The 17744-nt window shown below is 40.8% G+C and overlaps 1 protein-coding gene across 3 annotated transcripts; it reads left to right on the top strand.

The window, feature by feature from the left end:
• Positions 1-853: 853 nt before the first annotated feature.
• On the top strand, positions 854-5243 carry ndufs5 (NADH:ubiquinone oxidoreductase subunit S5). Of its 3 annotated transcripts, none has more exons than XM_069895745.1 (3): positions 854-958; positions 4361-4599; positions 4926-5243. In XM_069895745.1, exons 2-3 carry the CDS (start codon positions 4384-4386, stop codon positions 5028-5030), a joined length of 321 nt encoding a protein of 106 aa, XP_069751846.1. In that variant the 5' UTR covers positions 854-958; positions 4361-4383; the 3' UTR covers positions 5031-5243. The 3 variants fall into 3 exon arrangements, with proteins under 3 accessions (XP_069751846.1, XP_069751848.1, XP_069751847.1); XM_069895747.1 differs by lacking the exon at positions 854-958 and adding an exon at positions 965-1062; XM_069895746.1 differs by lacking the exon at positions 854-958 and adding an exon at positions 974-1080.
• Positions 5244-17744: the final 12501 nt, after the last annotated feature.

Raw genomic sequence — 17744 nt, 5'->3', positions numbered from 1 at the left:
TTCATTGGAATTTAGGAGAATGAGGGAATATTTTAAATGTTGAACGGCATGGACAGAATAGATGTAGAAGAAATGGTTTCCCATGGTGGGAGAGTCCAGGACAAGAGGGCACAACTTCAGGATTGAAGGGCATCCATTTAGAACAGGAATTTCTTCAGCCAGAGTGTGGTAAATCTGATTTTTTTTTGCCACATGCAGTTCATTGGATGCATTTAAAACAGAGATTGATGGGTTCTTGATTAGCCAGGTTATGGGGAGAAGGCCAAGCAGTGGGGCTGTGGGGAAATGGATCAGATCGTGATTAAATAGCAGGACAGACTCAATGGGCTGAACAGTCTCTTTCTACTCCTGTCTTATGTGAATCTCTGCTCTTTTACAACAGTAGGGGTATTATCCAACGAGTAATTAATTACATTGAAGAGTATAAAACATAAAGTTATAAAGCTAAAATTTAAGTGAAAATAAAGAGAGCAAATCAAAATCTTGCATGATTAGAGTAATGTAGAAAATTGACATAGCCAAACTCTGCAGTTCCAAAATTTTGTAGCTTTGAAAGTATGTGTCACTTTTAGATCCGATAGACCTTCAACAGTTATCAGGTTCCATCACTTAGAAGCAAGATTTCTGATTTCAAGGAGCAGGGTTCAGTCACAGCATCTTTTACAGTTCCCTAATTAGCAACTCATATGTAGACTCCAGAAGTTGCTATCAGTTCAATGGTGCAATGACAGCGAAGGCTAACAGTTATTATATCAACAGAATACAGGCTATTTCCATTTCCTCGTCGAGGACCAAATGACCTTGGACTCCTCGCCCGCACTGGATAAGCGCAACATCTCGCAGGCTGGGTGCGCCTTCGCGCCGCTCCACCAGAGGGCGACAGAGGCACGGGACCGTCGGAGAGCCCGTCTGCTTTGCAACCTGCCGGAAAGTGAGGCGGTGATTGGAAGGGCGGCAGGTGAGAGGGGGCGGCGGGGTCCGGGTCTCCGCAGTTGGGCTCATTAGGTGGCGGAAGCCTGGAACGGCCACTGGTCGGGGAGGGACCAGGAGGCCTGCTCAATGGTGAGCAGGACACGCCAGGCAAGACCAGACTTCAGGCCTACGGAGGGGAAAGGGGAGGGGGGGAGAGGGAGAGGGGGGGAGGGAGGGGGAGGGAGGGAGGGGAGAGGGGAGAAGGGAGAGGGGAGAAGGGAGAGGGGAGAAGGGAGAGGGGAGAGGGGAGAGGGGAGAAGGGAGAGGGGAGAAGAGAAGGGAGAGGGGAGGGGAGAAGGGAGGGGAGGGGAGAAGGGAGGGGAGGGGGGAGAGGGGAGAGGGGAGAAGGGAGAGGGGAGAGGGGAGAAGGGAGAGGGGAGAAGAGAAGGGAGGGGAGGGGAGAAGGGAGGGGAGGGGAGAAGGGAAGGGAGGGGAGGGGAGAAGGGAGGGGAGGGGAGAAGGGGGGGGAGGGGGGAGAGGGGAGAGGGGAGAAGGGAGAGGGGAGAGGGGAGAGGGGAGAAGGGAGAGGGGAGAAGGGAGGGGAGGGGAGAAGGGAGGGGAGGGGAGAAGGGAGGGGAGGGGAGAAGGGAGGGGAGAAGGGAGGGGAGAAGGGAGGGGAGAAGGGAGGGGAGGGGAGAAGGGAGGGGAGGGGAGGGGGAAACGAGGAAGGGTAAGGGATGTGGCATGTGAGGAGGGGGCACGGATGCAAGGGGAAGAGGGAAGGGGCCACAAGGGGAGGGGGGCACAGAGGAGAGGGGAGATAGGTTACGGAGGGGGAGGGGAGGCAAAAAGATGGTGGAAAGGGGAGATAATTATGGTGAAAAGGTATTAGGGGTGTATATGCAGGTGTGTTTTCCCCCTTTGGCTATCAATGGAGTCATGGGATGGGGTTGGGTTGGGGTAGCAAAGTAGCATTGAGAGGAAAGCTTGCCTGTAGTGATGAGGTTGATGCCGTGGCTTCCACTCCTCTCAAGTTGATATTTTTGCATATTAAAAGGAGAAAGTGAAAGGTATTATTTCTAATATTTTCAACAGTGATTGTGTCACTGCCAAATTGCCAGTGTAATCGTCTACTTTCTATTTAATTGAAGTTATGGGTTATTTCTATTAAATTGAAGCAATCCAATGGTTGGTGTCTCACTTTGGAGGAAGATTTTTATTGTGTTTGGAGGCCAGTCACCTCAGTGCCAAGACATAATTGCAGGGTTGCACAGGGAGTATCCTTGGTCTCGTCATCATTCACTGTTTCATTAATAGCCGTGATGATTTGTGGAGTTGGGAGAACAAGTAATAATAATGAATAATTAACTTGAAAACAGTAAGTCCTGAAAATACTGAAGTTGGTGGTGTGGGTGAGACTGGTGCCAAATCACTCCTCACCTTGTACCTAATTTGGATTCTGGAGTTAAATGTGGACTTTTAACAAATAAATTGTACAAAATAATGTCATTTTCAGGATCTATCTCTGAATTGGTTATGTTCAAAATAATTGCAGCTGAGTTGCATATTTTAGTAAAAATACCTTTGGGGGCACAAGTATCCAAAAAGGAATGAAATGATTTGTTACCAAATCAAGAACTCATTTCGCTCTCTTTTGAATGTTTGCAGCCTTGTGCACAGGCTGGTTATGTGCACAGGCTGGTACACGTGGTTGCCCCTGCAAAATCAGAATCCGACTTTCAGAACAGAATTTATTGTTGTGAACAAGTCACAAAATTTATTGTATCACAGTCCAAATATTTATATAAGCTACCTTATATAAAAAAAAGTGCATGAAAAGTCAAAGTCAGGCAGTGTTCGATTCATTGATCATTCAGGAATCTGATGGCCGCGGGGAAGAAGCTGTCCTTGTGCTACAGAGTGCTCGTCTTTAGGCTCCTGTACTTTATTTCCTGTTGGCAGCAGAGTGAAGAGAGCATGGCCTGGGTGGTTGGGGTCCTTGAGGATAGAAGCTCCTTTCTTAAGACACTGCTTCTGTGGAGTGAAGATAAGTGCGCATTATGTCGCAAGCCGAGTTAACAACCCTCCAGTTTTTTTTTTCTAGTCCGTACCAACCAGCCACGGTACACCTGCAGAGGTTTTTAAGAGTCTTGGGTGACGTACCAAATCTCAAATTCCTCACAAAGTATAGCTGCTGGTGAGCCTACTTTGTGATTGCATCAACATGAAGGCTCCAGGACAGATCCTTAAAGATGGTGACACCCACAGATTTGAAATTCTAGATCCTCTCCACCACTGAGACCTCAATGAGGACTGGCTTCCTCGTGAAGTCCACAAACATCTTCTCGGTTTTGCTCACGTTGAATGCCAGGTTGTTGGTGTGACACCATTCAATGAGCTGATCTATCTCTCTCCTGCACACTTCCTCTTTGCCGTTTTTTAATTCTGCCGACAACCGTGGTGCCATTGGCAGATTATAAGTAGCATTGGAATTGTGCTTAGCCACACACTCGTGGGTGTCCAATGAATAGAGAAATGGGCTAAGCATTCTTGAGGTGTGCCAGTGTTGACAATCAATGAGGAGGAGACATGGTTTCCAATTTGTACTGACTGGTCTTCTGACGAGGAAGTCAAGGATGCAGTTGCAGGGTCCCAGGGTTTGGAGCTTGTTGACCAGCACTGAGGGAATAATGATGTTGAAGGCTGAGCTGTAGTCGATGAAGAGCAGCCGTATTTATGAGTTGCTGCTTTCAATGTGATCAAGCACTGAGTGGCGAGCCAGTGATATTGTGTCTGGTGTGGAGTGATTGTTATAATGGGTGAATTGCAGTGGGTCCTGTCCTTTGCTTAGGTACACGTTAATTCTGGCCATGACTCTGAAAGTATTCATCACAGTAGATGTTAGTGCTACTGGGCGATAGTCGTTGAGGCCGCTCACTCTGCTCTTCTTGGGCACAGAGATGATTGATGCCCTTTTGAAGCAGGTGGGAACTTCTGTCTGTAGCAGTGAGAGATTGAAAGTGTCCATGAGGACACCGGGTAGTTGGTATAGATTGTCTGTACCCTACCAGCTATGCCGTCAGAGCCTGACACCTTGTGAGGATTCATTCCATTGGAATGATATCAAACATCTCTTTGCACCTACTATTGAGTCTTCCAACTTGTGTGTATTTTGTAAGTCATGGACAAAATGGTCTCAAATATAAAGTTTCTGGATACTCGGCTGTCTAAACTTTTTGTGATTAGTTTGAATCCTTGTTTCAAAGTGGCAGAATTCTACATTCTTGGTCAGAGACGATGGGATTTTGCTTTGGCTCTTTGTCCCAACACTCAGTAATGTCTCAGGCATGCCATATCATGTTCCCAGTCCCACTTCATAGCCTTGACCACACAATATGATATAAACAATGCTTGCTGCTCCAAAATGTATAACATTATTTTATTTCAGATAGTTCCAATCCCCCCCCAGCCATGCCATTAATTGACCTCCAGGGGAAGCTGGGCATCAATGTTGACAAATGGATGCAGATCCAAAGCGGCGTACAACCTCATAATCGGGCAGCGCGTTGCCATGTATTTGAGAAGGATTGGATTGAATGCGCTTACGGAATTGGTAAAATCAGAGCCAAAAAGGAGTGTAAACTGGAACTGGAGGATTTCCTTGAATGTATCCACCGGCAAAAGTTGGTGAGTAGATAGGCCTTGGATGTTTGCTCATGAATAGTGGTGCTGAGATATTTTTTGCAATGCTTAATTGATGTATGCATTTCTAAATTAATCATCTGATTATTGGATTGGTTGTTAAGTTATTCATTGGTGAAGCATGTATCTGAGGTGTGAATATCACCCCAACTTTAATCCTGCAGGTTTCTCCATTAAATAACCAAAATGGTAAATATACCCTTGATGGTCCAGTTATGTTGCAAATTTGTTTTGATTGCCTACAAGTGACCGGATCTTCGTGGCCTTGAGAGTTATGCTGGTATTGACGCTTCCTGTTTCCATGCTCACAGGAAAAAAGGCTGAAAGACATCAAAACGCAAAGAGAAAAACTGATAAAGGAAGGCCAATACACCCCCCCAGACCACCACATTGGAAAAGATGAGCAGCGCCCATAGGTATTGATTTATCCTCATTACCACAGAGGACCATGCATCAGAGGATTCGTCCAACAGTTCTGAAAACTGGAACACTACTGTTAGTTCATGCACAAGTTTATGACGTGGCTTTGCACAGCATGAGTATCCAGTTTAATTGTTTTGGGCTGTCTCTTCGTGGGTAATAATTGTACAATTTACCGGCAAAGATCATTAAATCTAATTACAATGCTGCTTGTTAGCTTGCTTTGTCATCTGATGTGGGATTTGATGATTCTAGTTTTGCTCTTGGTTATCAGCCCTGGCTCAGTTGATACCACTCCCACTGGTACCAAACAGCCCTGCGTCCACTTCTAGTTCAGAGTTTTGTTTCAATTTTAAATTTAAATGTTAAAATTTAGACATACAGCACAGTAGCAGGCCATTTTGGCCCATGAGTTTCTGCTGCCCAATTTGCACCCAATTAACACACTCCCTGGTACATTTTTGAACAGAGGGAAAACCCATGCAGATGGAGAGAACGTAAAACTCCTTACAGACAACATTGGATTCAAACCCCAGTCCCAATTGCTGGCGCTGTAAAGGCATTGTGCTAACCGCTACGCCAACCGTGCTGCCCTGTTTCAACTGGCGTTCCAGTGCAGAACTGAAGAGTTGCTGCACTGGTCGAGGTTCACTTTAGCATGAGGTTAAATAGAATAATGGTAATAATTCAAGGAGTAGCAAGAGTACCTGGTTCATCATCTGGTCTAACCATTAGTTAGTTATCTGTAATGAAACAGATTTTGGACTTTTTCACCTCTTTTATGTGGAAACTTGCTGGGCATTGTTAACTGTGCTTCCTGTGAGCATACTCAAAATGTACCTCATGGACAGGAAAGTTCTTTGAGATAGTTTGAAAGGGATGTGAAAGATTCCCTCTGTCATTTTATCCTGTTTGGAATTGCTGTTACGTTATACTGGACAACAAAAGTTTTGCTTCCTGAACACTTTTGGGTGTATTTTATGGACTTCGGGCTGCTAATCATGGAAATCCTACCACATACCGTTTTCTAGATGCAGTCTTTTTTTTGTGATTTCCTGTCATTTTAAGTCTACTTCAATCATACAAAATCATGAAGTGAAATATGCTATTGAAAATTCATTTTCTGCATTCGCACTTGGACTTCTTCCTTTCTGATTTTGGTGCAGTCAGTGATGAACATGGTGAATGGCTTCACTAGGACATTCCAACCATGGAAAAGTGACATCAGGGCAACTGGAATCCATCAATGCTGGCACTGATACAAACGAAAATCAGTCCCAAAACATTTTTGAACAACGCAATGTGTCAGCGTCATTGTGCAATTAAATATGCTAAATTCAATAAAAGTTCATTTAATGTTTCTGCAGCTTCCTACGTGATACAGCAAATCTGAAATTATCACTGTGTTCAGTTTGAAGTTGTCTATTGTAATCCCCAATGTTTTTTCAGGAAGCAAATCTTTTGGAAAAAAAATGTTCCAGTGAAGCTTGGACAGCAAATATCACATTGTCAGCAGCTCTGCTGCTCAGAATCTGAGAATGAATCTTTTCGTTTGGTATCTTAGTATACTTTTCATTCTGGAGCTTAACTTCCTTCCACGATGCTGCAATGTCAACACCTCCTGCTGTCGACAGCCACTGAAATAATCAACGAAATCTTTATCTCTTGACCTGACAATTCCAGTGCCCTCTATAAATCTGTAGACATCCAGAACTCTGAAATCTGTGTCCAGATTCAATAGAATCATGAGGTAACTCTTTGGCTTTGTTAATATTTCTCTCAGGATTCTTGGATTTTAAGTTTTCAACTGAACTGATTTATGAGTTTTATTTGCTTCATTATTCATGTCTGGTTATTAGTTATAATTACTGTTTGAAATGCATGGTTAGAAATTTGTGGGTTGGAGTGCTAACTAACTCAGTAAAAGTAGCAAGTGATGGAAGTATTCAGCGAGTCAGTTAGTATTCTGTGGAGAGAGAAATGCATAAATGTTTCAACTCAATGAATAGTCAAAGCCAGAAAAAGTGCTGCTAATTCCTGGTGGAAGATTTAAATGTAGGTGAGGGCATAATTTATCTTTGCTGTGATGACCACCCACTCCCACCAATGCAAATAGCCAAGAGGAAAATAAACAAGATGAACTTACTTATAAGGTTATCTTTCCTCTGTCACCTATGACAGAGTTGCCACTGATTCCCCAGGTGATAATTTCTGATTATCCATACTCAATTCCAGAACTGAAGCCCAGTGGGAGGCAATGTCCTCAAAGACAGACAAATGGGGAGCGATTGGTCATGAAATGTCAATTTTAAAAAAACTGCTCTGTGTGAGGTGGGGGGTGGGAAACAATTCTTGCAAAATACGATTTGTACTTTGTGAAAAGTTACAGCAAAGGTTGGGTGAGGGGAGGAGTGGAGAGAATAATAGCATCATCTAAAACCATCCATTTGATAGAAGTATTGAATAAAGATGATGAGAATTTACATTTGATGGATCACAGATTGAGTGAGACTTGGCAGACGCAGGTTTCTCCACAGAAGATAAACCTGATTTTCAAGCTAAAATAGAAAATGCTGGAAATATTCCACAGATCAGAGTATCTGTAGAGAGAAACGAAAGGGTGGGGACTGAGGCTTGCTGTTTAATTTATTAATGAGGGCAGTTAGAAATGCTGAAACTGGAGTTCCTGAGAAAACACGAGGATGCCTTCCTATGAAAGGGTGGGGACTGAGGCTTGCTGTTTAATTTATTAATGAGGGCAGTTAGAAATGCTGAAACTGGAGTTCCTGAGAAAACACGAGGATGCCTGAAATAACCAACAGGCCTGACAGCATCTGTGGAGGGACAAAAATTGAGTTAAGGTGGATCAGAAATGATCAGTTCTGACACAGACAGGAAATGTTAGTTCTCTGAAATTGTTGAATTCACTGTGGAGTCAAGGGCTTCAATGTGCCAGAGGGAAGGTGTGGTTTCAAACAGGAAGGTGGTACTGATAATGAAGTGTCACCCAGATAAAGGCAGACACTGCTGGAAAGCAAGTTTTATCTTACAAAGAGAGAGTGGGAGAGGGATGGATAGGACAAAGGGAATGGTCTCTGAAAGATTGAGTTTATGGTGATGTGTTATGGTGTTTGAGTCATGGTATTAAGCTGTAAATGAAATTATTTTCTCCACCACCATGATTGATGGGGCTGTCAACCTCTGTCCCACACTACTGCCCTCACCCTATTTTTCCAACACCTTTCTTTCCATCATCCTTCATTTAACAAGTTGTCCACCATAATTTCCACCACATTCTTTATGATTCCATCCTCAGCATTTTCTCTTCTTCCCTTTCAGCGTTTTGGCAGGGAGCATTCCTCTGTGACTCCCACGTTCACTCTTCCATCTCCAATAAAACCTACTTTCTGTTTCATGGTGTCTCTCTCTCTCCCCCCCCTCCCCCAGTACCACAGAAAATGCGGATCTGCTCTTTTATTTTTTTTATCCACCACACAGGACCAAAACAATCTTTACAGTTCAAACAGTGATTTATTGGCACTTTAGTGCTCTGCGCCTCCATTCAGTCTGCAAGGATGTCTCTGGGCTTGCAGTTCTCTTTCCACTCTGATATCTCAGTTTTTTGGCCTTGTACTGTTTCACCAAAACTGAAAAATGAGCTCAAGGAACAGTGTTTCAATTTGCAGATGCCAGCTCTCAGCTCATCTAAAGTTTTTTAATTCAACTTCAAGTTTATCATCTGACCACATAAAAAAACTAGATGAAACAGCATTTCTTTGGGTTATGCTACACACAATACACAGCACAAAATAATCATATTTAAACATTTATTTTAGAATAATTTATTCACTTTATTTTTAGAGAATATAATTCAAGAGCAGATTATCTGCACCATGACCCACTTCATTTTTCTTAATCATTCCACTACTGGCCAGGAATGCCTTTATTTTATTCAGAAGGGGTATAATTATATCTGTGTACCAATGTGTTGCAGATAGAATTGCCGTACCCTAACAAATGTGTCATATTTCCTCCTTAAATTGTATGTGATTTTCTTCAGGAGAATATGCATTTCTGTATTCCATCGTCTAATATTTAGTTGGAAATTGGAGTTCCAAGTGACCTATACATTTCCTGGCTACTGCGAAGGCATTTTAAAACACACAACTATAATGTTCCCCAGAAAATACAATTCCGAATCTTGTGGAAAATCGGCCTTCATAATTTTTTTTTCAGCATGTCCCACGGGTCCACCCTTTTCTGTAACTTTTTTTTTTAAAGTTTGATTTCTGTTTTGGTTCTGATGCAATGTTTTCAACGTGAAATGTTAACTCTTGTATTTCTCTCTACAGATACTCTGATCTGTGGAATATTTCCAGCATTTTCTATTTTAGCTTGAAAATCAGGTTTATCTTCTGTGGAGAAACCTGCGTCTGCCAAGTCTCACTCAATCTGTGATCCATCAAATGTAAATTTTCATCATCTTTATTCAATACTTCTATCAAATGGATGGTTTTAGATGATGCTATTAATATCATTGGAGCTATCAAGGCAGAGTATTCATATGTCATTCACAAATGGATTTTAGATGATTACCATATATGCCATTGTATAGGACAATCCACAAGACAAAATGTTCACCTTAAAACCAGGTCATCCTATACAAAAGGTCTAAAATTCTTCCCAGCTCTGATGCAATCTCACGCATGCCCCATTAATTATTTGAGAAGTTTCAGTACTCCTCTGTGGGATCCATCTACCAGGTTCAACTGCTGTCAGCTCTGTACAGGCTTTAAACAGCCTGTTGCAGGAAGCGATGGTGGTTTTTAAATATCCAAATAAAATGTAAATCTTTAATTTGTTATTAAAATATTGTGATTTGGTTTTGACAGCATTTACTGGTCAGCTGTAAATGTCAGATTTTGTTTTGGTGGGGGGGGGGTCCTCTTATTCAAAGGGTATCACTCAATTTTGGGGAGAAATTCTGTAGTCATCCTATACAAGTCAAGTCAACTTTATTGTTCATACTATGCTTGCACAGTAGGATGAGATAGCGTTTCTCCAGGACCATGGAGCATATTTACATAGATGTTGGGAAAGAAGTTAACACACTAAAATATTAAGACGTATACACTGAAAGTCCACAGCGCATTATATACATGTATACTGGGAGTTCAGGAGTCTGATGGCTTGGGGGAAAAAGCTGTTTCCCATTCTGGACGTAAAGGGCCCGAGTACTTTAGTACCTTCTGCCAGATGGCAGAAGGGAGAACAGTTTACAGGTGGGATCTGTGGAGTCTTTCACAATGTTAATTGCTTTCCACCTGTATCGAGTGCAGTAGATGTCCTTCATGCTAGGAAGAGGTTCCCCAATGATCTTTTCCGCTTACTTCACTACTATCCTCTGCAGGTCTTGCGGTCTGAGGTGGTACAGCTTTCTGAAGTGATACAATTGCATAGGATTCTCTCAATACTTCCTCTGTAGAATGTAATGAGGATGGAGGGTGGGAGATCAGCCTTCACAGGAAGTAGAGGTGCTGCTGGGCTTTCTTGGCTATGGAACTGGTGTTACGGGGCCAGATTAGGTTCTCCGCTCACCGAGCAACTTGATACTCTTGACAGCCTCAAAGGTAGTGCTGACAATCGTCAGGGGGACGTGATCTCCTTGCGCCCTCCTGAAGTTGATAACCATCTCTTTTTTAACATTCAGATACAGTTTGTTTGCTCTGCACCAGTTCATTAGTGTCTGCACTTCGTCCTTACTGTTAAGGCCCACCACTGTAGTGATGTCAGCAAACTTGATAATGCAGTTTGAGCTGCGTTTGACTGTACAATTGTGGGTTAGCAGAGCAAAACAACAGTGGACTCAGCCCTGGGAGCCCCCATGTTCATTGTGATAGTCTTGGAGATGCTGATTCCAATCCGGACTGCTTGAGGTCTCCCCATCAGGAAGTCAAGAATCCAATTGCAAAGGAAGGTGTTTAGTCCCAGCAGGCCCAACTTCCTTATCAGCTATTGAGGGATGATTGTGTTGAATGCCGAACTGAAGCCAATAAACATTTGAACATGCGAGTCTTTATTTTCCAGGTGGGTGAGTGCTAGATTGTCCAATAGCATATATGGGTAGCAATCTGACATCTTACTGCCTTTTCCCTAGACTTCTGTGTCTCCAGAATGTGCCTCTGAAGAAGGACTCAGCACAGATAAAATGCTGCCATTTGGTAGGCGTTGGTTGTTGGTTAATCTGGATTAAAAGTCCTTGTGGTAACCCATTCTTTTGGAAGTGAGGAAGTGATATATGCATTTTCACTATTTCCACATAGAAATGTCTGTTCATATACAGACTATGGTCTGGCAAAGCCCCACGCCATCCATTATGAAGCACAGTTTGTGTCTCAACATGCTATGTTGGACTGTTTGTACATCAATGTCAGCAAGTGCTGTGCCCGTGATCAACAGTACTGAGGTAGCATAGTTTGGGTGCTGCAATATTATCAGAATCAGAATTTATTGTCATGAACAAGTCATGAAATTTGGAGTCTTGCAGCAGCGTCACGGGGCAAATGTTCGTATTATAAACCATCTTACGGCATGACCATAAAAATAATAGTGCACGAAAAATAAGACAGCGTCTTTGGTTCATTGATTATTCAGGAATCTGATGGTAGTGGGGAAGAAGCTGTCCTTGTGCCATTGAGTGCTCGTCTTTAGGCTCCTGTACCTTTTCCCCAAAGGTAGCAGAGTGAAGAGGGTATGGCCTGGGTGATCGGGGTCTTTGAGGATTGAGGCTGCATTTTTTAAGACACCACCTTGTGTAGATGTCCTCAATGGAGTGAAGTCTGGTGCCTGTGATGTCGCAGACTGAGTTAACAATCCTCTGGAGTTTATTCTTGTCCTGAGAGTTGGCACCTCCATACCTAGAAGGGATGCAACCAGCCAGAATGCTTTCCACAGTACACATGTGGAAGTTTACCAGTGATATACCAAATCTCCGATGACACCTCACAAAGTATAGCCGCTGGCAAGCCTTCTTTGTGATTGCATCAATATGGAGGCTCCAGGTCAGATCCTCAGAGATGTTGACACCCAGGAAATTCTTCACTACTGAGCCCTCAAGGACTGGGTCATGTTCCCCTGACTTTCTCCTGAAGTCCACAATCATCATCTTGGTTTTGCTGATGTTGAGTGCAAGGTTGTTGTTACACCATTCAACGAGCAGATCTATCTCCCTCCTATACACTTCCTCATTGCTGTTTGTGATTCTGCCGACAACTGTGATGTCATCGGCAAACTTGTATTATAATCTTACTCTATGGGAAGAATACTACCAACTGAGTCTCGCCAGCAAGATTTGCTGATGTTTCTTTGTACTTTATGAATTGCCCATTCTTCCAACAGCAGTGCCATGCTGGAATTGTATAATTTTTAACAATAATAATATCCAGCGGGAGATCAGAGGTCCTTGTGGTCATGGATTATGTGACTCTATTTTTAAGCATCTTTAATTGGCCTAAATTGGTCAAGGTGGCCTTCCAGTTTATAATCTCTCTCACGCTCTCTTTCTGCAGGGTTTGCATTATAGATTCACATTTGATTCATGTTTCCAGCTTTCGGTGTTGTGAAAGGTTAATTTGTCACCTTAAAACTGCGTCGTGACAAGTTTCAAGATATAAGGATGAGCCTAGAACTCTCGGGAAAATACTAAATTGGGTGAGGACAAACTATGATGTTATTGGGCAAGAGCTAGGGAGAGTTCATTGGAAGCAGCTGTTATTGAAGAAGTCTACAACTTATTTGGGAGCTGTTCAAGGACCAGCTAATTAGTATTCAGGACTAGCATATCCCAGTAAGGAGGAAGGATGAGGATGCTAAATAAGAAAACCTTGGATGTCAAGAGAGGTCATGAATCCAGTCAAAAAAAAGCATATAGGGTCCTGAAGGAATAAAAGGATTGGAGGAAAAGGACTCAAGCAGGGCATTAGGAAGGCCAAAAGGGGACATTAAACATTCCTAATGAACAAATTAAAGAGCATCCTAAGGCGTTTTGTACAGCATTGAAAACAAGAGGATAACTAGGGAGAGGATAGGATCTTTCAAGGAACTTGGAGTAAGAGGAAGTGGGCAAGGTACTAAATGAGTGCATTGGTATTCACCATGGAGAAGGACATAGAGGTTTGCATTATGGAGCATAATGTGGGGAATGCTCATGTGTTAGGCATTTTAAGGTTAAGAAAGCGATTGTGCTAAGTGAAGAGCACTGGAAAAGTCTCCTGGACCTGATGGAATATATTCCTGATCTATCCTTGGTTATAGAAAGAGGCAAGTGAAGTGATTGCTGTGGCCTTGATGTCCCAGAGAACTGGAGAGTAGCCAATGTTATGCCTTCAAGAAGGGAGATGGGGGGGAGTCACGTGATGGAGTAGTGGCCGGTCAGGGAATTCCAGCCCCCTCCGAAAAAGTTGAAAAAAAATGCACAAAACACGAAGGTACAAGAATAAAAATTAAAACAAAGTAAAAGTAAAGGTGAGAAGAAAATGGCAGCGAAGATAGAAAAGTCGAAAGCAACGGGAAGAAGAGAAGATGAAAGAACGACGGAAGAAGAAGATGAAGGCCTTACCTGTCCGAGGAGGCCTGCCGCGGAGAGAGAAGCCCGCTCCCTAAGGTCGGTGGAAGTCCCGAGTTCGGGACTACAAAAATGGCTCGCGGAGCCGAGTAAAAGTGCGCAGCCGCGCATGCGTGAGGAGTCGTGCATGCGTGATGCGCATGAAAAAAAAAACACTGATGGGAGGGGGGAACAGCTGAGGAGTCGATCTCCACAGCTGAGAGTGACAGCTACAACACAGCAACAGGAAGAGAACATAGAAAATAAAGAGAACAAGAAAGAAGAGAGCAAAAAGAAAACAAGGAGACAACAGATGGCCAACCCAGAGGAAGAAGAAGAACATAGAGAAATGGAAGAAGAAGGGAAAGGCAGGACAATGGATATATATTTTTAAAGAATATATGGAATCAGTGAAAGAATGGCAATTACAAGAATTTAATGAGATAAAAAGAAGAATTAAGAGTGCAGAAGAAAAAATGAATAAAATAGAATTGGTCATATCAGAGATAGGAAAAAGAGTGGATAATGTGGAAGAACGAGAAATAATCATAGAAATGGAAGTAGAGGACTTAAAAGAGAAATTGGAAGAATCTAATAAAAAAAGTTTGAGGTACATGAGCTGTTAGCTCAGAAGATAGATATAATGGAAAACTATAATAGAAGAAATAATATAAAGATAGTGGGCCTTAAGGAAGATGAAGAAGGCAAGAATATGAGAGAATTTATAAAAGATTGGATCCCCAGGGTCCTAGGAAGACCAGAATTACAGGAAGAAATTGAAATAGAGAGGGCACATAGAACACTAGCCCTGAAACCACAGGAAAAACCAAGATCCATTTTAGTAAAATTCTTAAGATATACAACAAGAGAAAATATATTGGAGAAAGCAATGAAGAAAATAAGAGAAGACAAAAAGCCACTGGAATACAAAGGTCAAAAAATTTTTTTCTATCCAGACATAAGTTTTGAACTCCTGAAAAAGAGAAAGGAATTCAATACAGCTAAAACGATCCTATGGAAAAAAGGATATAAATTTATGTTAAAGTACCCAGCGGTACTGAAAATAGTTATTCCAGGGCAACAAAACAGACTATTCTCGGATCCAGGGGAAGCACGAAAATTTGCAGAACAACTACAAAACAAGCAGAGAGATGAAGACATGTAATGAGAGTAAAAATGACCACGAACTATATGTATGTGTGTATATGGGTGTGTGTGTATATATATATATATATATATATATATAATAGATGTGTATGTATATATGTGTATACATGAGTGTATCCGTATTTAGAAGAAAATATATAGAGTATAGATAAGAATTAATAAGGGAATGAAAGGGAATAGAGGAAATAAGGAGGGAATTAAAAGAGTGACCTTTGTTATATATGAAAATTGAAATCTTTTCCGGGAGGGCTGGGTGGGGAGGAGTTATGGTCACTGCAAAATCAGTTCACGCTTGCGAGTGAATTCGCAAATCCAAATTGAGAGGGGAAATGTGGTCGCCCGACATGGGATAAAGGGCAACTCAGGAGGGGGAGGGGAGAATGGGGTTAAAGAAGTTATAAATAGGAGAATAAGGAAAATGTTTGATGTTTTAGAAATGTTGTCTTATAAAGTGTTCAAAACAAGAAAGCAGAAATGGATAAGAAGGAAAGGTGATGATGAGGAAACGGAAAGGGAAGATAAACAAAGTATGAAATGGCTACGTTGAACTATATGACTTTAAATATTAATGGAATACATAACCAAATCAAAAGGAAGAAACTGCTAAATTTACTGAAAAAAATAAAAAATTGATATAGCATTCGTGCAAGAAACACATTTAACTGAAATGGAGCATAAGAAATTAAAGAGAGATTGGGTAGGACATGTAACAGCAGCGTCATATAATTCAAAAGCTAGAGGAGTAGCTATATTAATCAGTAAAAATGTACCAATTAAAATAGAAGAGGAAATAATAGATCCAGCAGGGAGATATGTAATGATAAAATGTCAGATATATTCGGAGTTTTGGAATCTACTCAATGTATATTCACCTAACGAAGAAGATCAAAAGTTTATGCAAGATATTTTTTTGAAGATAGCAGACACGCAAGGGAACATATTAATAGGAGGGGATTTCAACCTTAATTTGGATTCAAATATGGATAAAACTGGGAAAAAAATTAACAGAAAGAACAAAGTAACCAAATTTATAATTAAATCGATGCAAGAAATGGAACTTTTGGATATATGGAGGAAACAACACCCAAAGGAAAAGGAATATTCATATTATTCGGGTAGACATAAAACATACTCAAGAATAGACCTATTTCTGTTATCAGCTCGTATGCAAGATAGAGTAAGAAAAACAGAATATAAAGCTAGAATATTATCGGACCATTCCCCCTTGATATTGACAATAGAATTAGAGGACATCCCTCCAAGAATGTATAGATGGAGATTAAACTCCATGCTACTTAAAAGGCAGGATTTTAGGGAATTAATTGAAAGACAAATTAAAATGTACTTTGAAATAAATACGGAATCAGTGAAAGATAAGTTTATACTATGGGACGCAATGAAAGCATTCATCAGAGGGCAAATAATAAGTTATGTAACCAAGATGAAGAAGGACTACAATCAGGAAACAGAGCAGTTGGAAAGGGAAATAGTAAATATAGAAAAAGAATTAGCAATGAAGGAAGACACAACTAAAAGAAGAGAAATGGCAGATAAAAAAATAAAATATGAAACACTACAAACATATAAGGTGGAGAAGAACATAATGAAGACAAAACAAATATTATGAACTAGGGGAAAAAACGCACAAAATTCTAGCATGGCAGCTTAAGACAGAACAAGCTAAGAAAATGGTATTGGCATCAAGGAAAAAAGACAAACAAATCACATATAATCCAACAGAGATTAATGAAAACTTTAGAGAATTCTATGAACAATTATACCAAACTGAAAACGAAGGGAAAGAAGACAAAATAGATGAATTTTTAACTAAAATTGAACTACCAAAATTACAAATAGAGGAACAAAATAAATTAACAGAACCATTTGAAACAGTAGAAATACAAGAGATAATAAAAAAACTACCAAATAATAAAACACCAGGAGAGGATGGATTCCCAATAGAATTCTATAAAACATTTAAAGATTTATTAATTCCTCCCCTCCTGGAAGTAATTAACCAGACTGACAACACACAAAGCTTACCAGATTCATGTAAAACAGCAATAATTACAATAATACCAAAGCAAGGGAAAGATCCACTTCTACCAGCGTCATATAGACTAATATCATTACTTAACACAGATTATAAGATAATAGCTAAACTATTAGCAAACAGATTAGTAGATTATGTACCTAAAATGATAAATCTAGACCAAACTGGTTTTATTAAAAAAAGACGGACAACAGACAATATTTGTAAATTTATTAACTTAATTCATGCAGTAGAAGGGAGTAAAGCGCCAACAGTAGCAGTTGCTTTAGACGCAGAGAAGGCCTTTGACAGAGTAGAATGGAATTATTTATTCAAAGTATTGCAAAAATTCAGTTTACCAGAGAAGTATATTAATTGGATTAAAGCATTATATAAGGGGCCATTGGCGAAAGTGACAATAAATGGATATATATCAAAGCAATTTAATTTAAGCAGATCAACAAGGCAGGGATGTCCACTATCACCCTTATTGTTCGCGTTAGCTATAGAACCACTAGCAGAATTGATAAGAACAGAAAATAAAATAAAAGGGATAAAAATAAAAGACAAGGAATATAAAATCAGTTTATTTGCAAATGATGTTATAGTATACTTAACCAGAATTATCAATAAAAGAATTATATAAGAAATTGAAGGAATATGGAGAAGTGTCGGGTTATAAGATTAACGCAAATAAAAGTGAAGCAATGCCAATGAATAATGCGGATTTCTCAAAATTTAAGAAGGAATCACCATTCAGATGGCAAATGCAAGCAATAAGATACCTAGGTATACAAATAAATAAAAACCTCGGCCATCTATATAAACTCAATTATTATCCACTAATGAAAAAATTACAGGACGATTTAGAGCATTGGAAAGATTTACCACTAACATTAATAGGAAGGA

This window comes from Narcine bancroftii, chromosome 8 (genome assembly GCF_036971445.1).
Source record: "Narcine bancroftii isolate sNarBan1 chromosome 8, sNarBan1.hap1, whole genome shotgun sequence".
NCBI lineage: Eukaryota > Metazoa > Chordata > Chondrichthyes > Torpediniformes > Narcinidae > Narcine > Narcine bancroftii.
The sequence above is the reverse complement of the archived record's forward strand: the minus strand, read 5'-3'. Positions and strand labels throughout refer to the sequence as shown.

What these genes read in the sequence shown, in the direction of transcription:
- ndufs5 (XM_069895745.1), top strand. Translation starts at nt 4,384, where the DNA reads ATGCCATTAATTGACCTCCAGGGGAAGCTGGGCATCAATGTTGACAAA. An exon ending in GTATCCACCGGCAAAAGTTG is followed by an intron (nt 4,600 to 4,925) that starts GTGAGTAGATAG and finishes CCATGCTCACAG; the next exon opens with GAAAAAAGGCTGAAAGACAT.